We start from the raw sequence: 23,563 nt of genomic DNA on the forward strand, positions 1-23,563 counted from the left end.
CTCTCTCCCCCTCTCTCTCTCTTCTTTCCATGCCTCTGTCCTGTATGGGAACCTGGCACTCAGTGGTGCAGCAGGCCCGTCTCCAGATTAGAGGGATTGTTTCAGGTAAAGGGGGGAGTCTCGTGGCTGCGAGTGACAGTGGGTGACAGGCGAGCCGTATGGCCACAGCACCGCGGGCTCACAGCCTCACTCAATGGGCTTGAGTGTCACCGCTGGGTCAGGAGACTTCCACTTATCCTCCAGGCTCTGTCAAAACAGCTATTAATAACTCAGGTGGCTGGACTGCAGTTTCTGGTGCAGTTGAGTTCACAGATGTCCTGCACTGTTTTTATGACTTCTGAAATGCATCATGTAAATATGTCTCCATATTTACATATACATACACTTGATTTATCAATGTATTTGTCATATTTTAATCGTCTTTGCTGATTACTATGAAGGTGAAAAACACAAAAACAAAATGTTTAAGTCACTATGAAAAAAGTTCTGCTGGCGTCATAAAAACAGCAGAGGAAGAGAATGCGGGAGCAGTAAAAAGAGATGGTTCTGGTCCGTGTGTGTGGTGGGGAGCTGCCAAGTGTAGCCCTGCCCCTCCACACACACACACACACACACACACTCACACACACACACACACACACACACACACACACCAGAGTGCGGGCGCTTCCCCAAGTGGCGCGGGTCCTCGAGCGGGCCCTCCCATCAGACCCGTCTGTCCCGGTCAGACTCCGTCCCCGCCTGAGCACCAGGCTCCACGTGTCTTCCTCCTCTCGGCCGGCCGCCGCCTAGGAGAGCACGCCCCCTGCTGGAGAAAGAAACGCTCGGCCCCGGGCAACGTTTTGGGGTTTTAAAATGCTGGACGTGACATCGGCACTGGCGCATCACACATATCGCATACATGCTCGACACGAGAGGACCGAGAGCCTTGTTTCCCTGCCCCCGCCTCGTCAATGTCACACTGACTTGCAACAACCCCCCCCCCCCCCCCCCCCCAGCCTGTGTGAGCGTGCTGAGTTTTATCTGTCCTCTGCTGCTGGCGGGCGGAAGCCCCGTGTTTCTGAGCCCCCCCCCCCGCTGGCCCGGTCCACTTACGACCCTCTTTATGCGCCCTGCTCCCCGCCGTCCGGCCGGCCCGACAGCACAGGCTCCACGATTAGCGGTTCACTGGATGTGTGTGCTTGTGTTTTATTTAACAAAAAATAAACACTGCAGCTTTTATCTGCTAAACTAAAAGAATCACATTGTACGTTAAGGTTAAGGCTGTGTATGTTATTTAGCTGAAGTAATACACAAGTGAATAGAAATAACCCATAAACGCTACAGAGATATATGGAATACATGACAGCAGTGTGTGTGTGTGTGTGTGTGTGTGTGTGTGTGTGTGTGTGTGTGCGCGCCATGGCAACAGTCTCATGAGGATCAAAGCCCAAGCAAGGCTTTCCTGTCCTGCGTCATTGTGCTTTCATGCATTGTAATTTTTATAGACGGTGGTACAATTCCATAGACTGTAATTGTTAACAGTAGTAGCTTTTGATTCATTTGTCTTTCCAAAAAACATTCTTCTGTAGTTTCTGCAGTATACATGTGTACGTGTATGCATGCTTCATTGTGTGTGTGTGTGTGGTGTGTGTGTGTGTGTGTGTGTGTGTGTGTGTGTGTGTGTGTGTGTGTGTGTGTGTGCACGCACTGTGGGAGAAGGAGCGGTTGGGATGTGCCGTAAAGTTCACGACCGTCATGACCTCACTTAGGTATCAACAGCACACTGTACAGTCTGAGTCACAGAGGTATAGCCCACATGCCACCAATTACTCATTCACACGTATGCTCATGCCGAAGGCTTCACACACACACACACACACACACACACACACACACACACACACACACACACACACACACACACACACACACACACAAGGAATCTCTCATCCCTCTCTGGAACTGTGCTCGCGGTCAACTATAGAAACCATATATCCATATTAACTCTTTCTCCCCTCTCCCTATCCCTCCTCCCTCCTCCCTCCCTCTCTCCCTCTCTCCCCCCTTCTCTCTCTCCCTGTTTCTCTCAGCTCTTGGGCAGATCATGCTGTACGTGGATGGGATGAACGGCCTGATTGGACACAATGAAGTGGTGCAGTGGCTGTACGCGCTGGTGGGCTCTAAGGTACCAGATGAAGATATACAATAACTTGAACGCCTCTTTGGCTTTCTGGCACCAGGAAGTCTGACACAGGAAGTAGCCTTTAAAATATGTAAATTTGAAGTAATTTAAAGTGGCAAGTTCCCACAAAATTAACATACCGAGCAACCTGTTTTACTTTGGTTAGTCAGCTCCCCCACGCCAGTCCTCACTCAGCAGGTGCACGTGGTCGTCTGAACGAAGTTCTGAACAGACACTAACCTCCAGAGGCTTGACTTAGATCATTCATCTCAAGTTGTCATGGCTCTGTTTAAATAAACTGTTCACGTCCCCCAAGAAACAGACGGTTTGTAAAAACATTTTTTATATGCACTTACTATGCTACAGTAGCACTTGTAACCTAATATAGGTCCCAGTCCCTAGATACAGGTAAATGGTGAACTGTACATTACTGAAGCCAGCACTCGCAATCCATTACCGTGTGATACAAATAACCTTTTATCCCAAATGTTCGTGTTTGCCAGGTTAAGGGGCCAGATTGCTTAGGTTTCCATTTAGCTTACTGGGAATTAATTCAGTTCACACTTTTACATGTATTTGTACTGACCTGGGCGTTTTGACACATCGATGTCGTTGACATCCCCATAAACAGCCCATCTACAAATGTAGACAATCGTGTCGTGAACAACGCTGACACTGAAAGTCCTGGATCATGCCGTATTCTTCAATCCATTATGAAGCCCTGTGCCCTACATCATTTTGGTAAAGCCTGGCTGACCTCTCTGGTGCTCCTGAAACGTACACCGTACCGATGGTACACCAGCACCACCCTAACACGGCCGCAGTCAGTTATGAAACACTCAATATTTAGCCTCCCTGCTTGATAAACTGTCCTCTATTTCTTCTCTGGGGAAAGGCTGCGCAGGGCATGCTGTGTGTGTGTGTGTGTGTGTGTGTGTGTGTGTGTGTGTGTGTGTGTGTGTGTGTGTGTGTGTGGTTGTGTGTGTGTGTGTGTGTGGTTGTGTGTGTGTGTGTGTGTGTGTGTGTGTGTGTGGCTTCCCGGATCCTAAGGCTCTCCCTGTGCAGGACCACACATCCATCTAGTCACATTGATTCTCATCAAAACTGATCCCTCCTCCCCCATGTCCCTGTGACTGTCACTCTGCCACTCACACACACACACACACACACACACACACACACACACACGGTCCAATCTTTTTCACTTTGTCCTGTCCTCTGGAATCCCTTTGATAGCTCTCTCACCCTTGCCCCGCCCACCTTCCCTCTCCACTGTCCTCTCTCTCGTTACTCCTGAGAATACTTGTATATTGTTTTTGGACGGAAGCCTCCCCCGTGTGTTTTTTATGGGGCTCCGAAGCTGACAGCTTTATAAATTAGCCACTGCTCCTTCCTCTGGCTTCTCCATTACGCAGCACTGGGAGAGAGCATCCCACTGACAGTAGCGTTCCCCTGCAGCTCACGAAAGCCACCGTGGAAGCTTCTGGAACAGCAATCACGGGGAGTCCATCTTGGGGGCATCTAAACAGGAGCTGTGCGCCGGAACCTTCCCACACCAGTTCGGGCGTCTGGCCCTTCTGTGGTGGCACAGGACCATCTGAGCGTTTTGCCGGGCCTCTGAGCGTTTTCGTGCCGGGGGCGTTTTAGACAAGTGTGAGGGGAGAAGAGACGTGGTGTGCTCCTCAAACCCTACCTCCTTACGTCAGGAGATGACACTGTGGATCACAGTGCTCAAAGTGTGCATGCGTGCAGTATGATTACAGTGACAGTGTTTCCTCTGTGTGTGTAGTTCCGTCTGGTGGTTAAGACTGCTCTGAAGCTGCTGCTGGTGTTTGTGGAATACACAGAACCAAATGCTGCTCTTCTCGTCCAGGCTGTCGGTGCTGCAGACAGTAAGCGAGGTAAAACCCGCACGCACATGTTCTCCAGGATTATTGGAGGATTATTACTTGTTTTTTTGGGATTTCTAGGCTTTTTCTGCGTGACTGAGCCGTAGTTGCTCCCTGCACTAAAGCGGGTGCCGTTCCAAATTCCACTCCTTTGTGTCACCGTCTTAAGCGTGTCGTTGTAAATGTTGTGCAGCACACGTGTAAAAGCTGGGAAACCTAAGAACATTTAAGAACTTTATCGTCGTTTTACAACGGCCCACGAGGCGGACTTTCCACTGCTCTCCACTGCTGCTGCCTGAGCGTAGTGGCAGGCCAAGGTGCGCCTCGGGGGCTAGCTTCTCCAGACTGCTGCGTCTTTATTGATAAAGACTCCCACTGTGGGCTTGGGTTACCTGCAGGATCAGAAGGGCTAGCAAAACGTGGAGGGAACATAAGTAAACGAGAGGGTAATGATTACACCTGTTTTGAGGACTCTTCATTTCAAACCTGCCTACAGGTCATAGGCTGTGGTCCAATGCCATGGAGATCCTGGATGAGAAGGACGGCGTGGACACAGAGCTGCTGGTGTATGTCATGACTCTCATCAACAAGGTCAGTGGCTGAAGCTCCACCCAACCAAGAACAGTAAGAGTGGGCCCAAAGGCTCGGTGGCTCCGCCCCCCAGTGGGTGTGTCTGCAGTAAAAACCCCACCCCCAAACCCTCTCTCCGCGCCCCTCCCAGACGCTTGCGGGTTTACCGGACCAGGACTCGTTCTATGACGTGGTGGACTGTCTGGAGGAGCAGGGCATCGAGGCCATCACACAGAGGCACCTGAGCCGAAAGGGCACGGACCTGGATCTGCTGGAGCAGTTCAACATCTACGAGGTCAGAATCCACCCAATCAGACACCAGAGAAACAGGATGTCATCCAATCACTCCTCAAAGATGCTGAACGCCACTTTCAATAAACTGGGTTTTAACTGAATGGTTGGATGAAGCTATATACTGCTTATCATCTTCTGTGATGTGATGACTGGATGATTGGCCAAAACTGTCAGTTCTTACCCATATGTTACATTCATATGTATAGACATATTACATATTTTTATATGTAATATACATATGCGTATTACATATTATCCATATGTAATACGTGTGCTATTTCCTTGCTATGAAAATGTATTAATTAGGCCTGTGTCTATCAGATGACTCTTCGTCACGAGGATGGTGATGATGAAACGCCTCCGCCTCCAGTGGGCCGCAAAGACAGGCGGCGTGCAAGCGTGGGGGGCACCCCTGAGAGGCGTGGCCTGGAACGCAGACGCAGCCGAAGACACTCCCTGCAGAACGGCAAGGGACACGCCTCCGCGCCAGCCTCTCCCTGTCACAGCCACACCCCCAACTTCCTGCCTTTTAGCGGCCAGAGGATAGAGGACGTCACAGAGAGGTGAGGGAACCGTGAGAGTGAGAATGTGTATGGGAAAATTATATGTTTAGACCATACGTCCAGGTGGTCTCCTGCAGGTGTACTATTTTAAAGGTGCATAAACGCAAATACCATTCACAGACAGCTGAACTCTACACATTAGCAACTTAAGAATAGGAATATAGCATAAGAGTATATATAACGTATCATCTAACTCTGAACATTAGCTTATGGAAAGTGGTGACATTTTATTATGTACATCGTATACCTGCTGCCAATAAGCAATAGTATACTAATTCTTCTTAACATTGGTTGCAGTTTTAATTTCTAAAATCATCTTTGTGCTGAATTTTAGTTGCATTTCCTAAAACTCTTTTTGGATGTGTTGACTTTTTGCGGAAAGGAAACGGGTTTATATTGGATGTTCTATCACGTTACCTCTGACAAGAAAGTTTGCGAGTTCCGGATGGAGATGGAGAATTTAATTAAGACGCAAAGGGAAAAGACAGAGTGCTTGTGCTACGGCGGAGTGACGTTGAGATTAATCACACCCACGTTCAGGAACTGGCAGGAAGCAGAGAGGCAGGGCCCCAGGAGCCAGCAGGAAGCCTGAGACGGGAAGATATGTGCCGTGTGTGCTTTTCAGCGTCGTATCACGCCGCAGGCTGCATTACTGTGCCATATCTCACAGCTAGGGCACTTTTATTGGTTATTCATCCAGTCATTATATCGTTTAATTACTTCAACTGTATCCATTTTCTGTTTTTATAAGGCACAATGACGGGCTACCTAGACAAGTCCCCAGACCATGTACCAGAGCGATATATCATTTTTAACAGTAATAAAAGCCTCCATTGAGTCTGTGGGGAGCCACGTTCTCCCCACAGCAAGGTCACACGAGGCAGCGGTCCACTCCAGGTACAGCTCAGCTCCTCCAGCGCCGCGGAATGCGGGGGTGGTGGTGGAGGGAGGCGTAGTGTGTGCTGGTGCGGTTGGTGTCTGTGAGCGGATCGGACCAGAGGTGATACTGAGGCACGGCGCCTTCGAAACAGAAACGTTCGGTACTAGTTAATTAATGAAACCATCGCAGGTTCAAAGACAACTTTCTCCAGGTGAAAAGGAGCCTTTAATTGCAGTCGGCTGAGGTACGGACTTGGCCTTGAGCCTGAAACTGATCGATCCATAACACATCAGCAGCAGTACAGTGGTGTTGTTTTGATCTCTGAGACACTTGTGGCGTGTAATAAATGTAGTTTCTAAAGGACGTTCTGATCTCAACTGTCTGCAGTGCTGGGTAGCTCTGTGAAGCAGGGGTGTGTCTTAGTGACTCCCTGAGCCCATGGGTGCTTTTCTCTCTTCTAATTTTCTTCTCACCTCACTCTCTTTTCTCCTCTCGCTTCTATATCCACCCCCGCTTCATTGTGTGCCCAGCGTCAAGCGAGTCTGTCGATGTTAACTCGATTACTGATCACAGGCCTCCGTTCTGAGGGGAGGGGCTTGCAGGCATCTCTTTCTCCTGCGCGGCCCATCTGGCAGATAGTTGAATTCATCTCAGTTAGTCATCTGATCCTGAAGCCTGTTAACTGGCCCACCACAGGAAATTCGGTAGACCTTTGAAGTCCTGTGTTTTCCATATTAGTAATAAATACCAGCCCAGTGAGAGGGAAAGGGAACCTTACAGTGGTATGTCCCTGGACTCTCCCATGAGATGCTCTCCGCTCTGGTAAAGCCCGAGTACTGAGGGCAGGTCGTCAGTAGTTGAGTAATGGATGGGTCTTCTGTTTCACCAGTTGCTTCCAATCAGCTACAACTGAGGATACAGCAGGTAGAATATTGAGGTTTATAGTGAGGTATCAGTGAAAGAGAGTGCTTATACATTTTTTTACGCATTTTTGCATTTGATTGACTGTTTTTGATTGGTTAGTCAAGTTTGTGAAATATTTATGATCTTTTGAGAATTTTCACAAAGCTAAAATGAATTCCCAATGGCATCATTGAAACCTGTATAACCTCCATCATTGAAAGTCTGATGTATGTAAGCAAGCTGAAATGTCTTCACTAGGAGTTTTCTGTGCACTAAAGTACTTTGTTTATGGTATGTTAAGTGGTATTGAGAATATTTGCAGGAAAGTCAAAAGGCTGATGTGTGCGTTCTCCCCAACTGACTGGATGTTGTCTCTCTCTCTCGTTTGTGTTGGAGTGTTCTTCGTTCTGTCTGTCGTCGACGCATGCCGTGACATCAGCCATCTTGTTGTCTATGTGCACTCTCTGTCCTGTTTTCCTCTTCTCCGCTCTCTTTCGTTCCCCTCTTCCATACCTCCATCCAAACCTCGATCCCTCCTTTCCACTACAGAGAGGACGAGGGGGAGGAGGAGGAGGAAGATCGGGAGCTTCAAAACACTCAGCTCTCTAGACAGGGACCTGGCAGGTACTCCGGAACGGGTTCTCAGAGTGTCGTGTTTTAGAAATGCTTTCTAGAAATGCTGTTTCTTCCCATAACTCACTAACATCAGTGATTGCTCTAACATATTTCTTACTCGACCCTCTGCTGAGCTGTTCTGTCATTTTATAGCTGGATGGCGCCCACTGTAGCGATCAGAGAAGAGGCTTCTAGCTTGTGTTTGCCCTTTAAATGCATGGTCAACCTCATCCCCAGAGCTGACGATTCAGAGGTCCAGGAAAGCATCCGCATCTGCTCCGAGACCAAGGTCATCCACAGAGCCCCAGAGTCTGCCCCTCTCATAACCCCTGACGTCGGGCCCTGCAATCTGTCTTCTTGGGCCTCCGTCAGGTCTCTGGGGGCCCTCCCCTCCAGGGGTTCCTCTGTCACCTCCTCTGCCTCCACCTCCCCCAGTGAAGAACCACTCTCCCCCCCTGCTCTCTCCTCTTCCTCCCTTCTCTCCTCTTGCCCATCAGACTTGGATGAGGTGCCTGTGGGGACCCCGCAAGGCCAGAAGGGCCAAGATGCAGAAAAGCGCTCCAGGTAGAGCAGATAGCTGTAAAAATGCCCCTCACCACTCACCGATTACGCCCCCTCACAGTCTTGCCTATATGACGGAACCACATATTTGGATCAGGAACTGATAACTTACTGTGAATGAAACTGATACGGGTGAGGACGTGCCTTCCAAATTTTGCACTCGGGTACATTATGTAGTTCAGACATGCATTATTCTGAAACAAAGCACAAAAAAATTGCTAGCTCTCAAGCTTTGGCAACTAGGGCCACATACTGGTGATGTTCGGCTGTTCCAGAGCAGCTTGGACTTGCCAGATCTGTGGCTTGCTTGTGAAAGGCGACGCTTTCTGTCCTGCCTCTTTCATCAAACCTGCTTTGAAAACATGTAGAGCATCCGTGTGCATCCTTGAGAAACACCATACCAGCACGCATGGGCCTTCAGCAGCGGGCCGTGCTGTGGCTTAAAGAGAGATGCTGATACCAGCATGGATGTGGCCCCAGTAAATCGTGACGTTCTGCGTGCCACATGTTGCTTCCGCTGTGTTTGATGGAATGCACCACGGCAGAAGGTTTGGAGCACAAATCTCCCCTTTCCTCACTGCAGCTGCTCCGAAGCAGCAAAAGGTCCCAGAAGGATGTTAACTTTAACTGACATTTATAACTCATCTGCCTTTTACTATTGCATTGTACCACTCCAAAGTGGAGACAAGGCCATAAATCCAACCAAGTAAAAGGGGCAAATGTATTGGATGGCGCCTACAAGATCCTTCGCTCAAAGGACCATCTGAAGATGAGAGTGCTTTGTGGGATGGGTTAGGCATGTTTCACGCTTTATATCCACAGCTCCAAACAAAGTGAATCAAGGTTACAGTAGCTACTCTGGATGCTAATGGAGGCATCTGCAGGGTCAATTACTGTGTTGTTCTTCTACAGATATTTACTCAGATTCACCATCATTATCGAGGAAGTCATGATTGATCACTAAGTAGTGAGGGTCATTTAGTTCGTTTGGTATTCTTGGACATTCCATGATGGTAGTGTGACATTTCTTTTGTTCAGTGAATTGCAAGGTAACAATATTTGTTTCAACTGCCTTACAATATACACTAACTGGCCACTTTATTAGGAACACCTTGCAAGAACTAGGTTGGACCCCCTTTAGCCATCAGAACTGCCTTAATCCTTTGTAGCACAGATTCAACAAGCTACTGGAAACATTCCTCAGAGAGTCTGGTCCATATTGACATGATGGCATCACGCAGTTGCTTCAGATTTGTCGTCTGCACATCCATGATGCAAATCTCCCGTTCCACCACATCCCAAAGGTGCTCTATTGGATTGAGATCTGGTGACTGTGGAGGCCATTCGAGTACAGTTAAGTCATTGTCGTGTTCTAGAAACCAGTCTGAGATGATTCACGCTTTATGACATGGTGCGTTATCCTGCTGGGTGTAGCCATCAGAAGATGAGTACACTGTGGTCATAAAGGTACGGACATGGTCAGCAACAATACTCAGGTAGGCTGTGGTGTTGACACGATGCAGAGTTGGTACTAATGGGCCCAAAGTATAGCAGGAAAATATCCCCCAAACCATTGCTCCACCTCCAGCCTGACCCGTTGATACAAGGCAAGATGGATCCATGCTTTCATGTTGTTGATGCCAAATTCTGACCCTACCATCTGAATATCACAGCAGAAATCGAGACTCATCGGACCAGGCAATGTTTTTCCAATCTTCTATTGTCCAATTTTGGTGAGCCTGTGTGAATTGTAGCCTCTATCAGCTCAAACCAGTTTGGCCATTCTCCTCTGACCTCTGACATCAACAAGACATTTGCGCCCACAGAACTGCCACGCACTAGATATTTTCTCTTTTTTGGACCATTCTCTGTAAACCCTAGAGATGGTTGTGCGTAAAAATCCCAGTAGATCAGCAGTTTCTGAAATACTCAGACCAGCCCGTCTGGCACCAACAACCATGCCACGTTCAGTCACTTAAATCACCTTTCTTCCCCATTCTGATGCTCGGTGTGAACTGGAGCAGATCTTCTTGGCCATGTCTACATGTCTAAATGCATTGAGTAGCTGCCATGTGATTGGCTGATTCAACATTTGCATTAATGAGCAGTTGGACAGGTGTACCTAATAAATTGGCCGGTGAGTGTATCTTGGTAGTTAAAAGGATTAGATTTAGATTTTTTCAAAGGACATTTTTTATTCAGATTCAACACTGCTTTGATTCACTTCCACGATCTGACCTGCCTTTCTCAGAATATGCTTTTATGCCTAGCCATGTTTGTCCTGCACCCCACTGTTTTCTCCTCTGGTTTTATGTACTGGTAAGCCTTTGAGTAATCTCACTTCATTGCAGATAATTGAACCTAACCTGTTCTTATAATCTTCTCTGCACAGTTTTTCAGATGTTAGATACTTAAACATACCGTGTTCTACACGCGCTTCCAGAGTCTCTCCTAGTGTCAGCAGGTAAGGGCTCCAGCAGTGAGCTCCAGTACAGTGGGGTTAGGTTGGTTGTGGATGTATCTGTCATCAGCATGGTGTTGCTGCAATGGAGTTGCGCTAAACTGGATGAGGCGTGAGCATGATAGCAAAGTTTCTACTGTCACTCCACTGAAGGTCGCTCAACATTGCTTGCAAATCACCACTGTCTGAAATCGAGTGATTTCAACACGCTTTCCTTAGCCGTTAAAAAAGACAATCTTTATCACCCAGGTGGCAACTGTCACAGGTCCTTCCAGTGTGATGGTCTTCTGCTCTTCTGATCAAGCGAGACCAAACCAATGTTGCTGTTGCATGTGATTTACGAGGTGCTGTGTTGAGCAGTACTGGCGGCTCTCGTCTGGACTGATGTAGATGGCCCTGGCCAAACTTTGGCCTGAGCAGCTGAATTCCTAGCTGAGAAGATTGTCTTTTGTCCCTCCCACACAGCAAAGCTGGACTTAGCCAGACACCTGCTTGTGCTATTGGTCAGATAGAAGGCTCTTCCCATGGGCCAGTGCTGTGCTGTGCTGCAACTGGAAGTGATGTTGCCTATGCCCAGGTCTGTGTTGCAACTTCATTTTTGTGATGGCAATGTTGGCAAATGAATCAGTCCTGAATGTGCTTTGAAAACGCTTCTTGTGCGTCCGCCATTGCATCCTGCATTTGACTGTTGTGCCCTACGTTGGGGTGGCCTGTCATTTTGATATTGGCATGAAGCAATTCTGATTGACTTTAATTTCCTAATTTTCAGGCAAAATGGTTATGCAGGCACATTCCCGGGCAGGACGTCTGGTGTGTCTAACGCCGCCTCTACTCCCTATAACCGCTGCATCTCTACGGGAGGCCCAGCCACGGACATCAGACCCGACAGGTTACTTACATTTTAATCTACATATGGGCTCGGTTAGGTGACGCCTCACATTTGACACTTCACGGCCTTTGAATGCGCGGCATGCTTGTTGTCCGGGGGTTCTAGCAGGTTTGTGCAGCTTTGTCAGGCTCCTGGTGTCCTGCCTGACATGCACCCCTGTCTCCCTAGGCCTGCTCTGGGAGGTCTGCTGACTTCATCCCACAGGCAGCACCAGGAGTCTCTGGCAGCGGAGCGGGAGCGGAGACGTCTGGAGAGGGAGGAGAGGTTGCACAGAATAGAATGCGAGGAGAGGAGCCGTTTCAAGTCAGTGCCTTTCCTCCCTTCATTAACAGATTTGAGGATTATGGGAGGGTATGGGTAGGGTAACTGTATGGGCAGGGTATGGGTAGGGTATCTGTATGGGAGGGTTTGGATAGGGTATCTGTATGGGCAGGGTATCTGTATGGGTAGGATATGGGTAGCGTAACTGTATGGGAGGGTGTGGGTAGGCTATCTGTATGGGAGGGTATGGGTAGGCTATCTGTATGGGAGGGTGTGGGTAGGGTAACTGTATGGAAGGGTATGGGTAGCGTAACTGTACAAAGGGTTCCACCAGACTGGGCAAAGCTGAGCTGAGACCTACGCTGGTCTGAGGTGTCTCTCTATTGGGGGAGGAGCGGAGGTCTGACAACAGCTTCCAGCTTTTTATCTGACACCAGTGGTGTTGTTTTCCAAACTCTGCTGAGTTGTCTTTTCTTATTATGGCCTTTGCTAAGCCTGTCTGAGAATGCAACACATTGAGACCCTGAATGGTGGTTTGGTGTGCTGATCATTGGCTGATCATGAAGGCCATGGAAAGTACTTTCTAGGTCCATTTGGGCAGCCAGTGTGTCTGCTGTTTGATAGCTTTGTGTATGTGTATGTGTATATGTACAATGCATCCACACATATGATAAATGTATTTGAACATAATTTCTTTCTTATTTATGTTTCCTCGTTTCAGTCGTGACTATGAAAACAAGAGAGAAGAGATCAGACATGCTCGTGAAGAGAGGTACTGAACTCCTCCACAGACCCTGACATCACACAGCACGCCACATCCAGGCCTGTCACGCTCCTCACACGAATCCCACCGACTGGCCAACATTTTGCAGTCCAGAGTGGTTGCATCACAGGGTTCTAAGCCACATCTCTAAGCAGTTAGTAGTGTAACGGTGCTGAAACATAGGAGAGGCACGCTGAAACCAGCAGCCAATGAGAAGGCCACCGCAGGTGAAACCTGGCGCCCAGAGCCGCGTGCTTGGCTGCTGATTCAGACGTGTACAAAGAAACAAGGTGAGCTGTGTAATTCCTGTAGACATGGGCTCCCGCGCTCTAAAGCAGACTCTGGCAGTGGCATCTGGACTCCGAGTGTTCTTGTATTTGTGATAGATCTTATCCAGCGTGATATTATCGCATGTATGTTTTTATCTTAAACTCCTATGTGAACAGTAGATAATCTAATGATCACACTGTTCTACAATGCTTAAGCCAACTTCAGCTGATAGGAAGGAAATATTATATAGTGGAAAAAAGACATGTGGGTTTTATTAGCGGTATAGCTAATGTTGCTCTTGGCTTTTGCTTCTTGATAAGAAGCAAGGAGTAATGTTTTGAATCTGTTTTGGCACCTTTAATAAAGAAGTATGCAAGTCATACATAGACGCATAGTGAAACCCAAATGATTGTAAATGTAAAACATTAAAACTCCCATTCTTTCATTTGAAGTCAGAACTTCATTATGCTGTTCATCATCCATTTTGGTGCACGCTTAGTGAACACGGCCATCCAGTGTAGACCGTGGGTACCAGTGGATGTTTTAGGTTAGTGGAAATCTTGTCCAAAGTCCAAACAGGCCTAACAAGTAGACGCCGTTTGCTTAAAGACCAGGACAGGCTGGTCTGGCATGAGCGGAGGGTCTGTGGATCAGATCCGGGCGGCTCATGGACGGGCGTGTCTCTGTTTCGAGGTGTAAGCAGGTGGAGAGGCTGGCGGGGCAGGAGTGCGAGCGGGAGCGAGCGACGTCGTTGCCGCGGGGACGCACGGAGATCACACTCAGCCTGAAGACACGCACCTCCAGTGGCTCCCGCTGTCTCACTCTCTCCGCCGCGGGGTCTCAGGAGGACACGCGGACGCACCCCTCACAGAGTGAGTTCCTGCTAGACCCGTTAGCCCCTGTACACTCTGAAATGTGACCTAACATGCATGTAGTTGGCCTTCAGCTAAAGAATCCCTCCAGAAACGTTCAGCAAGACCAAAGTGTAGTGGAGGTCAGTCCCAAGCATGCGTCGGAGCGGTCAACAGACACTGAGCATCTTTGAGTGTGTTGATGCTCTACCACATCTGCTCTCGAGATGATCAACAACGACTAGAGGCTGCAGTGCTGGCAGCCATCTCGACTACATCTGTGACCATATGGCCGCCACGCTGTTAGCGCTGGGATTTAGTTTCACACGTTTGAGATAAGAATCGGCTGGACCGGGTCTGGCGGGCTCCCTCTGCCAGACTGGATGAGAAGGTAGATTTGGGAGGGGGGGGGGGGGGGGGGGGGGGTGGACTGGTATTGCACCATGAGAAGAACGAGGGACGAAATCCATGGCGTTTATTTTAATGATGGCGGAGATGAGGGCTCTGACCTGAGGCTGCTTCATTTACAGCCCACGGAGCCTTGGGGAAGAGCTTCTGGTCAGGCATGTGTAATGGGATAGTGGTGTGGTCCGTGCTGCAGTTAAAGAGAATGGTCGTCTCCTTATACCGAAGCCACTGCTCCATCTCGGTTCAGCACGAGAGGCTTGGGCGGCCAGGACTGCTGGGAACTAGCTGAATAAGCTGGTGTTTGTTCTAAACTGCATCTAGAGTAAATGGGGTCAGTACGTTTTTCAAGAGATCAACTGAATCAACTCATTCGGTTGTAAATTTCACAAGGCCTGGCTGTATTCAGCCAACCATGGCTTAATTTCATATCCTGTATTTGTAAAATGTAAACCCTCTTACCCTGCTTGGTTTCCAATTAGAAACATAGTTGGATGACTAAAATATCGTCTAAAAATATGGCCTAGCTCTTAATATATAGTTTCCAAATAAGCATGATGGACAGAAGCTTCCTTACAAACAGATATGTGGCTGTTTTCGGGAGGCATCCAACCCGCAGAGGAAATGAGTGCCCTCAAAGTCCGAGTTCCCATGCAGCTCTTATGCAAATGTCTAAGAGCACGGAAGCAAGGCATTTGTTCAGCGCTGGTCAGCGGTGCTGGGAAGCCCATGGATGTTGACCTGCGCTGGTTCAACCGTGCGATGAATCATGCACAATGCGCCTCGATTGCAACTAGAGCGACAGGCTCCATGACCCCAGACGCAGTGTGAAGTTTCTTAGGCGCTCTGTCAGTTGGTTTGCTTTGTCATCCCCCATGCTCCGGCAGGTTTGCATTTCCTTCGTTTGTTTATGTTTCCAAATATGGAGCAGAAGGTGCAGCGCGGTTTACGGTAAGAGGGAGCTGGCCGTGACCGTGTGGGGGCAGGGCGCTCAGGCCTGCGCGGTTAGCAAGGACAAATGAATGCAGAGAGGAGCCCTACAGAGTAGTTCCATGTAGCAGTCACGCAGAGCAGTCACACAGAGCAGTCACGCAGACACGCAGACCAGCCACAGAGCAGGCACACAGGCACTCAAGCACCTTATAGGATTCATAATAAAGGCCAAGTTTGATTGTCCTGGATACTGAGATCAACCCCCAAACATCCCCTTTTATTTCCTTTTATTTATTTATTGTTGCTATATGCATTTAATTCATTTATTTTTGCTGAATATTGATATAGACAATCAGGATATTACTCCCTGGGTTTACACGGCTTCAAAGCCATGATTATTTAAATATTTATTTTGGCTGTCGGGGTGATTGCAAATGTTCCTCGTGTCTGAAAGCCGTTCCATGGGACTTGGCCGGAGCCTCAGTAAAGGGTGCTAACCTTACATCCTTTCCATCCTTTTTTCTTTTCCTCAGAAGCAAAGCCAGAGCCGGGCCGGTCCGGGCAGACAGCTGCTCTGCTTCTCCCTGCATCTCCTGGTGCGTCTGGGCCACAGCGGAGCCTGGAGCTGGCGGAGGAGTCCAGGCCCGTGGAGGAGAGGGACGTCCCTCAGTCCGTCCCCCGCACAGAGCCTGCAAGACGGGCAGAGACGGACAGATTGGGCAGAAGAGGGAGGCGGAGAGGAGGAGAGGAGGAGGAGCAGAAGGGAGAGGTGCAGGACGCGGGCAGACATGAAGGAGTGAGGAGGAAAGGGGACAAGGGGGACGAAGACGAGACGGAGGAACCCACAGACACGGAGACGGCGGAGGAGGCCGGGGCGGAGGAGGAGCGTGAGAAAGAGCAGATGTCGGAGAGGGAGGTAGAGGAGAGGGAGAGGGATGAGGAGGCCCTTAGCGAGAAGGAGAGGAAGAACGAGGAGCTGAACGAAAAGGACAACTGCTCGGCGTCCAGCATCTCCTCAGCCAGCAGTACTCTGGAACGTGAGGAGCGAGAGGAGAAGCACTCGAGTGACAACGACTCAGGTAAGTGACAGCTGCACCCTTGGAAGGCTCGGGAATGTCTGCAAAACGATGCAATTTAAAGCATTTAATTGCAAGCTTGGAAAATAATAGAGGTTCAGAAAGTGTTTTGGAAAATGTGGTATTCTGGGCGTTATGTGGTCAAAGAAATATAGTTTCAAGGTCCTCTAAATGCACATTATATTTCACGTTTTTCTTTTTCCATAATACAGTACAGTTAATGGCCTTACAAATAGCAATAAAACATAGATAGTCAGGATTGCAAAAGGTCTGGACTTTCTTCACAAGGAATGGGCAGGAGCCCTGGAAATGCTATTGTTATGTCTTCTTAATCACTCGAGTTGCTCGATTTTCAAGCTCATCACGTTTAGAAGCTCCATTTGCATGACTCATGGTTGGCCTCTCTCCTCCCATCAGGCCAGTGGGCGAAGTGCGTCAAGGTGGCGGACGTCAACGAGCAATGCGGCAAAGTCCTCCACAGCAAGCGCTTCATGCTGGACATGCTGTATGCCCAGAACAAGAAGCCCGCCGCCGAGGAGGAGGAGGAGGAAGGGCGAGAGGGCTCGGCCCAGGACTCGCAGGTGGGCAGCCTAGCCTGCCGCATCACCACACTGGAGGCGCGACGGCAGGCGGGTGAGGAGACCGCCAAGAAGATGGAGGCGCAACACCTGGACAACCAGGGCAACGTGCGCTCCGTAGCTGAGAAGTTTGGGGACTTGGTGAAGGGCCTGGTCCCTCCCCAGGAGGCGGAGCACGCGGGGAAGGAGAGGCAGCCCCAGGAGAAGCCGCTCCCTGACCCCGCGCCCCCCAAGAAGGAGTCGGACCACATCTGGGAGCAGCTGATGGCCGTGCCCCGCGAGCTCCGCATCAAAGAGCTGGACTTCACGGACCTGAAGGAGGAGGACGACGCGGACATTTTGGACACGGGCGATGTGGGCGGCACTGTGGACCACACGGCACCCCCACCCCCGCCACCTTGCATACCCCACCTCCCTCCCCCTCCTCCCCTGTTTGGCTGCCCGCCGCCTCCCCCCATCCCGGGCGTGATGATTCCCCCTCCCCCACCCTCGGTGGCCTCGGTCTCGCCATCGCACGTCAGCTCCCTTCAGCATGGCCGGGGTGAGCCGCCACTCTTCCAGAAGAAGAGGAAGACCATCCGGCTGTTCTGGAGTGAGGTGAGGCCCACAGACTGGCAGTACGGAAGCCAGAAGCACTGCAAGGAGTCGCTGTGGTCCAAACTGGACCCGGTCAAAGTAGACACAGCCAAGCTAGAGCACCTCTTTGAAATCAAGTCGAAGGAGCTTCTTGTTACAAAGGTAAGCAAGGTCATGTAACTCTCAGTGTACACTCAGTAATGTTTTGCTTTGTTGATGTCGATTAAGATTTAAGATCTTGTCCCAGACTTGCACAAACATCTTATCTTTTCTAGCTAAGACACATGTCAGGTTAGCTTTTAGGACTCCTCAGTGAGACACGTGGTGTAGATTACCGCGTGTCTTTTGCCTTGGTTGTGTCAGCGCACTCCTTTCCCCGTCCCATGAGCACGCCAGATTCAAAGCAGGCCGGAATCTAGGTCAGCCTAGTGTGCGGCACCTGATCGTCTCTGATGGACTCTCCCACATTATCTAAAAGGCCCATCAGAGGGTTGGTCTGGATCGCATAAATCCCCCAACCCCGCCCCCACCCAAACCTGGGCCCCAACCCCGGCCCTCACCCCCCCAGCCGCCACTCCCTCGTGCTCCCCGGAGCTACCCTGCGGTCCACCTCGCCACCCTTTGTGCCAGCCCTTCTGGGCAGTGTGTGCGCTCCGTCGCAGGCCATAAGCCCCGCCCCCTTTCCCGAGTGCTCACGTGATTCTTGTCGGAACAGACCTTTGGCACGCCGTGATGAACGCCCGGATGACATACGAAGGCGTCGAGTGCTCCCTTTGTTAGAAGATATATTGAAATAGCGATATCGGGAGGAGGTGCGGGAAAACATGGCCAGTGTTCTCTGGTGTATTTTAGAGGATTGGCCGATGATGTATGCTCCTCTCGGCACGTTAGAGATGTGTGCGCGGTGGCCTGGTCAGAGGTTCTCTCGACTGCTCAGAACCAGCCTCTGCAGCTGCTTCTGATTTTCGGGCCATTCCGAGCTCCCCTCCCCCCCCCCCCTCTCCTCCCTCTGTTTGGCAATGAAAGAGTACCGTCGTGCCTCTCTCTCTCTCTCTCGCTCCAGGAATATTCCCCATCAAAGTCCCAAAAATAGCCCTCAGGTGCGGGTGCATGCGTTTTAAGCGTGCCGCTCTGAGAGTAGCTCGATTTGCTATTATCTCAGGAAGCCACTTCTTACTAATTACCCACATTAAAGAAATTCCATTCCTGTTCATTTTATGTTGGTGAGGACCAACTGGAACCTTTTTATAATCTTGGGTGTGGGACTTTAGATGAATATCACACCAGTTAGCTGAAAACCCGAGCAGCGGACAGAACGGGCGTGCAAACTCGTTATGGGAACCAAGTATTGAGCGTGAGTGTGAGTGGTGCCTGACGTAAGGTTTGGATGAAGACGATGGTCAGGAGTGTAATATAAATGAACCCAATCGAAGCCGCATCTTGCACACTTGGACTGTAGACACGAGCAGGGCATGGAACATGAAATGAGGGACAGTCGTCTAATGTCACGTCTAGAGATGTCACGTGTAATCCAGGCCTGAAGGTCTGAGGTCAACTGAACGCAGGTCTTGTAAAGTGCACCGATCCACACTGTACGTTTCACTCACCTCAGAAAACGGCAGCAGATGGTAAACGGCAGGAGGTCATAGTTCTCGACTCTAAAAGGAGCAACGCCATCAACATCGGCCTCACGGTGCTCCCCCCACCCCGCACCATCAAGACAGCCATCCTCAACTTCGACGAGTACGCCCTTAACAAGGAGGGCATCGAGGTAACCCCAGGATCACTTCCACATCGTGACACTTTGCACTCTCCGTTGGACATGCTGCAGTAATATAGTATGGTAACACTGGACATGCTGCAGTAATATAGTATGGTAACACTGGACATGCTGCAGTAATATAGTATGGTAACACTGGACATGTGCCTTATGTTTAAAAACAAAACCTCAGTGTTGGGTTACTGGTTTATTAGTTTGTAAGGCTGAAAATGCAAAAATCAAGCAGAAAAAACATCTGCGCTCAATATTACGTTTTTCCAAACACTGACTCGTGTTTTTTCTCAAACGAGCCAAACTCTCCTTCTTTCTCCCCACTATCATTATATCAATCATTCACTGATTTATGAGCATGTGCAGACGGCTTCATAAAAGTGCAGTTCTGGGTTTCCCCCAGGTCCACGGCTCTCTGTGACTCGCAATACGGGTTGGCAGTGAAAGACATTTACTCAGAAATGACCTGTCACTCATGCCAAGAAAACATACACCCTTCCTCTGGTTTTCCACAAAACAAAGTGAATTTATCCTCCAAAATAACATTTATTGAGCAGGGCTTGGCTATAGATAACTGCACTTTCCCACCAGAACTAGTGCAATATTGACCTATATTATTAATCAGTAAGAATAAAGGTTAGAAACATGTGCATAGTATAAAATCGTTTCAGACCAAAAAATGAATCTGATGAAAATCATTATGTTTGTACATGAATAATGAAAGTCTCACAAGAGCTGCTATTTCTCATCCACGAGGAACGTGCACACGACCGTATTGTTCACTCTGTGTTTGTGAAGAGCTTTAGATTCCCACCAAGATCCATAATGATCTTTCAACTTTCATATGGACACATTTGTGACATTTTTCATAATAATTGTATTATGCAAAAGCCTGACAGCTGTGGGATGGACACAATTGTTGTTTTTCATTGGAGATGTGATTAGCTTTAATGTATTGATGGACTTCCCCAGATGTCGTCATTTATCATCGGAGATTTAGTAAAGTGCTGATGAACTCCTTCTGTAACTGGATCAGCGTATGCCATGACATAGGATCATAATTCAAACACTCCCCTTAGGACCACTCCGTCATGCAGGGTGACTCTCTCTCATACATATACATATATATCTTCCCTCTAGAAAATCCTGACGATGATTCCTACGGAGGAGGAGAAGCAGAAGATCCAGGAGGCGCAACTGGCCACCCCGGACACTCCTCTGGGCAGTGCCGAGCAGTTCCTCCTCACGCTCTCCTCCATCAGCGAACTGTCCGCCCGCCTGCAGCTTTGGGCCTTCAAGATGGACTACGATACCGTGGAGAAGGTCAGGCCAGCCTACATGGCTTTTGTCTCCTTCATGACCCTCCCACAGCTCAGCTATTAGCTCGTGAAAAGCACAGATGGAGGAGGACAGTGGTCAGGACACCTGCAGCCCATGTCTGAAGCTGACACTGAAGGGTGTGGGCTGATTCTCCCTCTCTCTCTCTTTCTCTTTCTCTCTCCATCTTTCTTTCTCTTTCAGGAAGTGGCGGAGCCTCTACAGGACCTTAAGGAGGGCATGAACCAGCTGGAGACCAACAAGACCCTGCGTTTCATCCTGTCCACACTGCTGGCCATCGGCAATTTCCTCAACGGCTCCAACGTGAGTGTCGGCCATGTTGGCGGCCATGTTGGCGGCCCTGGGCACGGCTCAGCCGGCCCCCTCGCTCAAGCCCACCTTCTCTTCCCCGTCTTTCTCGCCGGCTTTGTGAAAATATCACAAAGCAAAAAAAAAGGAACAAGCAAGGCTAAAGAAAAAAGCGACGGACGCGTGAAATCGGTTGGTTACGGTCAGCCATCAAGCACGGGCAAGAGAACAAAGAACGTTCAAGTCTTGTCATGTCATTTGGGATTCGTCCCATTCCCCACACTGAGGGTACAAGGCAGGGCTGGGTGCCGTCCAGCGTCTTACTGTACTCCACCACACTTGATTGAGGCTCTGCTAATTGCAGGCTAATGAAGCATCCGTCTGAATCAGCATGGGAGAAGTCTACCGACTCTATTATATTTCAAAGCGCTCTGTATTATTGCTTAATGGAGCTGATGGTAATCTGTTGAGCTGTATCAGAATAGTGCCCGTAAATAGCTGAAATGGCCTTTCATTAGAATCCCCTTTTATAGAAATGGCCTGATGGATGAAGTCCAGCATGATTCAGTTGTCCAAGGTGGATGTATTTTTCACCATCCTTTACTTTTTACAAAAATGTTTCACTGATGTGTGTGTGTGTGTGTGTGTGTGTGTGTGTGTGTGTGTGTGTGTGTGTGTGTGTATATGTGTCCAGGCTAAGGGCTTTGAGCTGAGTTACCTGGAGAAAGTTCCAGAAGTTAAGGACACTGTCCATAAGCAGTCTCTACTGCACCATGTCTGCTCTATCGTAGTGGAGAAGTTTCCAGAGAGTTCAGACCTCTACTCAGAGATCGGAGCCATTACCCGCTCTGCCAAGGTACTGCACAGATATTCAGAATTCTATATTTTAAAAGGAAATTATGAAATTAGAGACTATGAGTCAGAGCTCTACAGAATATATGAATTTTATGTGTCGCAAAATGCTATAGCTGGAACAACAGTAGTACTTTCAAGCACTGTTAGTGGGCTAAAAGTGATTTAGGTGTAAAAGGCTCAATTAACCAAGGCAACCTGGGGCGTCAAGAACTGGCCTGAACAAAACCCAAGTTTTTAAAACTCGTACCAAGTGGTGACATGCAGTTGGGTTTGTAGGTATAGTGTGCAGTTGTGTTTGTAGGTATAGTGTGCAGTTGTGTTTGTAGGTACAGTATGTAGTATGCAGTTGTGTTTGTAGGTACAGTATGTAGTATGTAATTGTGTTTGTAGGTACAGTATGCAGTTGTGTTTGTAGGTACAGTATGTAATTGTGTTTGTAGGTACAGTGTGCAGTTGTTTGTAGGTACAGTATGCAGCTGTGTTTGTAGGTACAGTATGCAGCTGTGTTTGTAGGTACAGTATGTAATTGTGTTTGTAGGTACAGTATGCAGTTGTGTTTGTAGGTATAGTATGTAGTATGCAGTTGTGTTTGTAGGTACAGTATGTAGTTGTGTTTGTAGGTACAATATGCAGTTGTTTGTAGGTATAGTATGTAGTATGCAGTTGTGTTTGTAGGTACAGTATGTAGTTGTGTTTGTAGGTACAATATGCAGTTGTTTGTAGGTATAGTATGTAGTATGCAGTTGTGTTTGTAGGTACAGTATGTAGTTGTGTTTGTAGGTACAATATGCAGTTGTTTGTAGGTATAGTATGTATCATGCTCCTGGCCTGCTGCCCCTCAGGTGGACTTCGACCAGCTGCAGGACAACCTGTGTCAGATGGAGCGACGTTGCAGGGCCTCGTGGGACCACCTGAAGGTCATCGCCAAGCACGAGATGAAGCCGGCCCTGAAGCAGCGCATGTCCGACTTCCTGAAGGACTGTGCCGAGAGGATCATCATCCTGAAGGTCGTCCACAGGCGCATCATCAACAGGTGCCCCGCCCCCATCCTCATTTCCCCGCCCCCAGCCCCATCCCTCACACACAGGTCCTAAGGAAGCCGTGTGCAGCAGCTCCGATGCTGTTCTGGGTGTGTGTGTATGTGGGGGGGGGGGGGGGTGAGGTGTGTGTATGTGTGGGGGGGGGGGGGGTGTATGAGGAGGGGGTGAGGTGTGTGTATGTGGAGGGGGTGAGGTGTGTGTATGAGGAGGGGGTGAGGTGTGTGTGTATGTGGAGGGGGTGAGGTGTGTGTGTATGTGGGGGGGTGAGGTGTGTGTGTATGTGGGGGGGTGTATGTGGAGGGGGGTGAGGTGTGTGTATGTGGGGGGGTGAGGTGTGTGTATGTGGGGGGGTGAGGTGTGTGTGTGTGTGTGTGTATGTGTATGTGGGGGGGTGAGGTGTGTGTGTGTATGTGGGGGGGTGAGGTGTGTGTGTATGTGGGGGGGGGGGTAAGGTGTGTGTGTATGTGGGGGGGGTGAGGTGTGTGTATGTGGGGGGGTGAGGTGTGTGTATGTGGGGGGGGGGGGTGTATGTGGAGGAGGGTGAGGTGTGTGTATGTGGGGGGGTGAGGTGTGTGTGTGTGTGTGTGTATGTGGGGGGGTGAGGTGTGTGTGTGTATGTGGGGGGCGTGAGGTGTGTGTGTGTGTGTGTGTATGTGGGGGGCGTGAGGTGTGTGTGTGTGTGTGTATGTGGGGGGGTGAGGTGTGTGTGTGTGTATGTGGGGGGGTGAGGTGTGTGTGTGTGTATGTGGGGGGGGTGAGGTGTGTGTGT

At 49.3% G+C, this 23,563-nt stretch overlaps 1 protein-coding gene across 6 annotated transcripts in view; it reads left to right on the plus strand.

The window, feature by feature from the left end:
• The window catches only part of fhod3b (formin homology 2 domain containing 3b), a 98,872-nt gene that overhangs the window by 68,896 nt on the left and 6,413 nt on the right, over positions 1-23,563 (plus strand). For 2 of the 6 annotated variants that reach the window (XM_076970765.1, XM_076970766.1), the window contains exons 6-24: positions 2,073-2,167; positions 3,954-4,065; positions 4,550-4,644; positions 4,775-4,918; positions 5,239-5,480; positions 7,813-7,887; positions 8,032-8,442; positions 10,832-10,903; positions 11,670-11,789; positions 11,958-12,092; positions 12,772-12,822; positions 13,777-13,955; positions 15,806-16,351; positions 16,766-17,664; positions 19,115-19,273; positions 20,414-20,596; positions 20,795-20,914; positions 21,594-21,755; positions 22,597-22,787. In XM_076970765.1, coding sequence (XP_076826880.1) covers positions 2,073-2,167; positions 3,954-4,065; positions 4,550-4,644; positions 4,775-4,918; positions 5,239-5,480; positions 7,813-7,887; positions 8,032-8,442; positions 10,832-10,903; positions 11,670-11,789; positions 11,958-12,092; positions 12,772-12,822; positions 13,777-13,955; positions 15,806-16,351; positions 16,766-17,664; positions 19,115-19,273; positions 20,414-20,596; positions 20,795-20,914; positions 21,594-21,755; positions 22,597-22,787 — 3,991 coding nt within the window. The remainder of the gene's footprint in view (positions 1-2,072; positions 2,168-3,953; positions 4,066-4,549; positions 4,645-4,774; positions 4,919-5,238; positions 5,481-7,812; positions 7,888-8,031; positions 8,443-10,831; positions 10,904-11,669; positions 11,790-11,957; positions 12,093-12,771; positions 12,823-13,776; positions 13,956-15,805; positions 16,352-16,765; positions 17,665-19,114; positions 19,274-20,413; positions 20,597-20,794; positions 20,915-21,593; positions 21,756-22,596; positions 22,788-23,563) is intronic. The other 4 variants (XM_076970767.1, XM_076970768.1, XM_076970769.1 and 1 more) reach the window with 4 other exon arrangements.

Source organism: Brachyhypopomus gauderio, chromosome 13, assembly GCF_052324685.1.
Source record: "Brachyhypopomus gauderio isolate BG-103 chromosome 13, BGAUD_0.2, whole genome shotgun sequence".
Lineage (NCBI taxonomy): Eukaryota > Metazoa > Chordata > Actinopteri > Gymnotiformes > Hypopomidae > Brachyhypopomus > Brachyhypopomus gauderio.